The sequence below is a fragment of the Suricata suricatta genome, unplaced genomic scaffold (genome assembly GCF_006229205.1).
Source record: "Suricata suricatta isolate VVHF042 unplaced genomic scaffold, meerkat_22Aug2017_6uvM2_HiC HiC_scaffold_4069, whole genome shotgun sequence".
NCBI classification, from domain to species: domain Eukaryota; kingdom Metazoa; phylum Chordata; class Mammalia; order Carnivora; family Herpestidae; genus Suricata; species Suricata suricatta.
The window spans coordinates 1-1,441 of record NW_021887868.1 but is presented as its reverse complement, the minus strand read 5'-3'; the positions used below and the strand labels follow the sequence as shown (position 1 = coordinate 1,441).

General features: G+C 42.5%; 1 protein-coding gene across 1 annotated transcript; it reads right to left on the bottom strand.

Moving 5' to 3' along the window:
- Positions 1-27: 27 nt before the first annotated feature.
- LOC115285104 (zinc finger protein 525-like) lies at positions 28-835 on the bottom strand (the record flags this gene model as incomplete). The annotated part of the gene is made up of 1 exon (XM_029931485.1): positions 28-835. A coding segment is annotated over exon 1 (808 nt), but the record flags the coding sequence as incomplete, so codon positions are not given.
- Positions 836-1,441: the final 606 nt, after the last annotated feature.

Here is a 1,441-nt window from a genome sequence, read left to right as displayed (position 1 = left end):
GATGTCGAGTAAGGTGTGAGTGCTGGCGAAAGGCCTTGCCACATTCTTGACATTTGTAAGGTTTCTCTCCAGTATGAATTCTGAGATGTCGAGTAAAGCTTGAGTGCTCTGTAAAGGCCTTGCTACATTCCTCACATTTATAAGGTTTCTCTCCAGTATGAATTCTGAGATGTCGAGTAAAGCTTGATTGGTCTCTAAAGGCCTTACCACATTCCTTACATTTGTAAGGTTTCTCTCCAATATGAATTCTGAGATGCAGAGTAAGGTTTGAGTGGTGGCGAAAGGCCTTGCCACATTCGTGACATTTGTAAGGTTTCTCTCCAGTATGAATTCTGTGATGTTCAGTAAGGTGTGAGTGCCGGCGAAAGGCCTTGCCACATTCTTGACATTTGTAAGGTTTCTCTCCAGTATGAATTCTGTGATGTCTAGTAAGGGTTGAGTGTCTTGTAAAGGCCTGGGCACATTGTTCACATGTGTAAGGTTTCTCTGCAGTATGATTTCTGAGATGTCGACTAAGGTGTGACTGCTCGCGAAAGGCCATGTCACATTCTTTACATTGGTATGGTTTCTCCTCAGTGACAACCCTGTGATGATAAGTGACGTTGGATTTCCCTTTAACGGCATGGCTGCATGCTTGACATTGGTCCTGTTTCTCTCCAATGTGGATGCTGTGCTGTGTTCTAAGGTAGGAGTGCCTATTAAAGGCCTTGCCACATTGTTGACATTTGTCAAGTATCTCTCTAATATGGATTTGCTCATGTCTATTTAGCGATGAGCAGTCCTTAGAGGTTTGACCACATTCTTCAGAGTTGTAGGATGTCTCTCCAGCATGCATTCTCTGATGTTGAGATAGCATTGAGAGCCAATGAAAGACTAGGCCACGGCCCTTACAAGTGTACCTTTTCTTTCCAGTGCCAATTGTGTTATGTATATTTAGACTTGGTGACTGACTAAGTGTGTTTCCAGACTTATTACTTGTGGATGGCTTTTGTCCCACACAACTTGTCTGATGATCACCAACACTGGGGGACAGCTGCAGAGTGTTCCCACGTTCTAGATAAGGATTGTCTTCCAGATGTGTACTCCGCTGTTTGATACATTTAGGTCTTTGAGACAAGACTTCCTCACCTTTATTACATTCAACATGGTTTTCTGGCAAATGAGTACGCAGACGTGTGTTAACGTTGGAGCTTTGGTGAAATTTCGCCTCAGATTCACTGCAAACAGCAATTCTATGTCCATTCAAAATCGCCTCGTCATTTTGTTGGGTTGACCTCTTTCTGATGTGCCCCTCAAGCTGAAGCCACTTAACACTTTCCTCTTCAGTTTTAAATCTGTGATTCTCAGAAACATTTGAGTGAAAGGTCAGTTCAATCCTATTTTCGCATTGGGTCAAATACTTATTTTCAACATGAATGAAGTTACTTCCCTGATTTTCAAA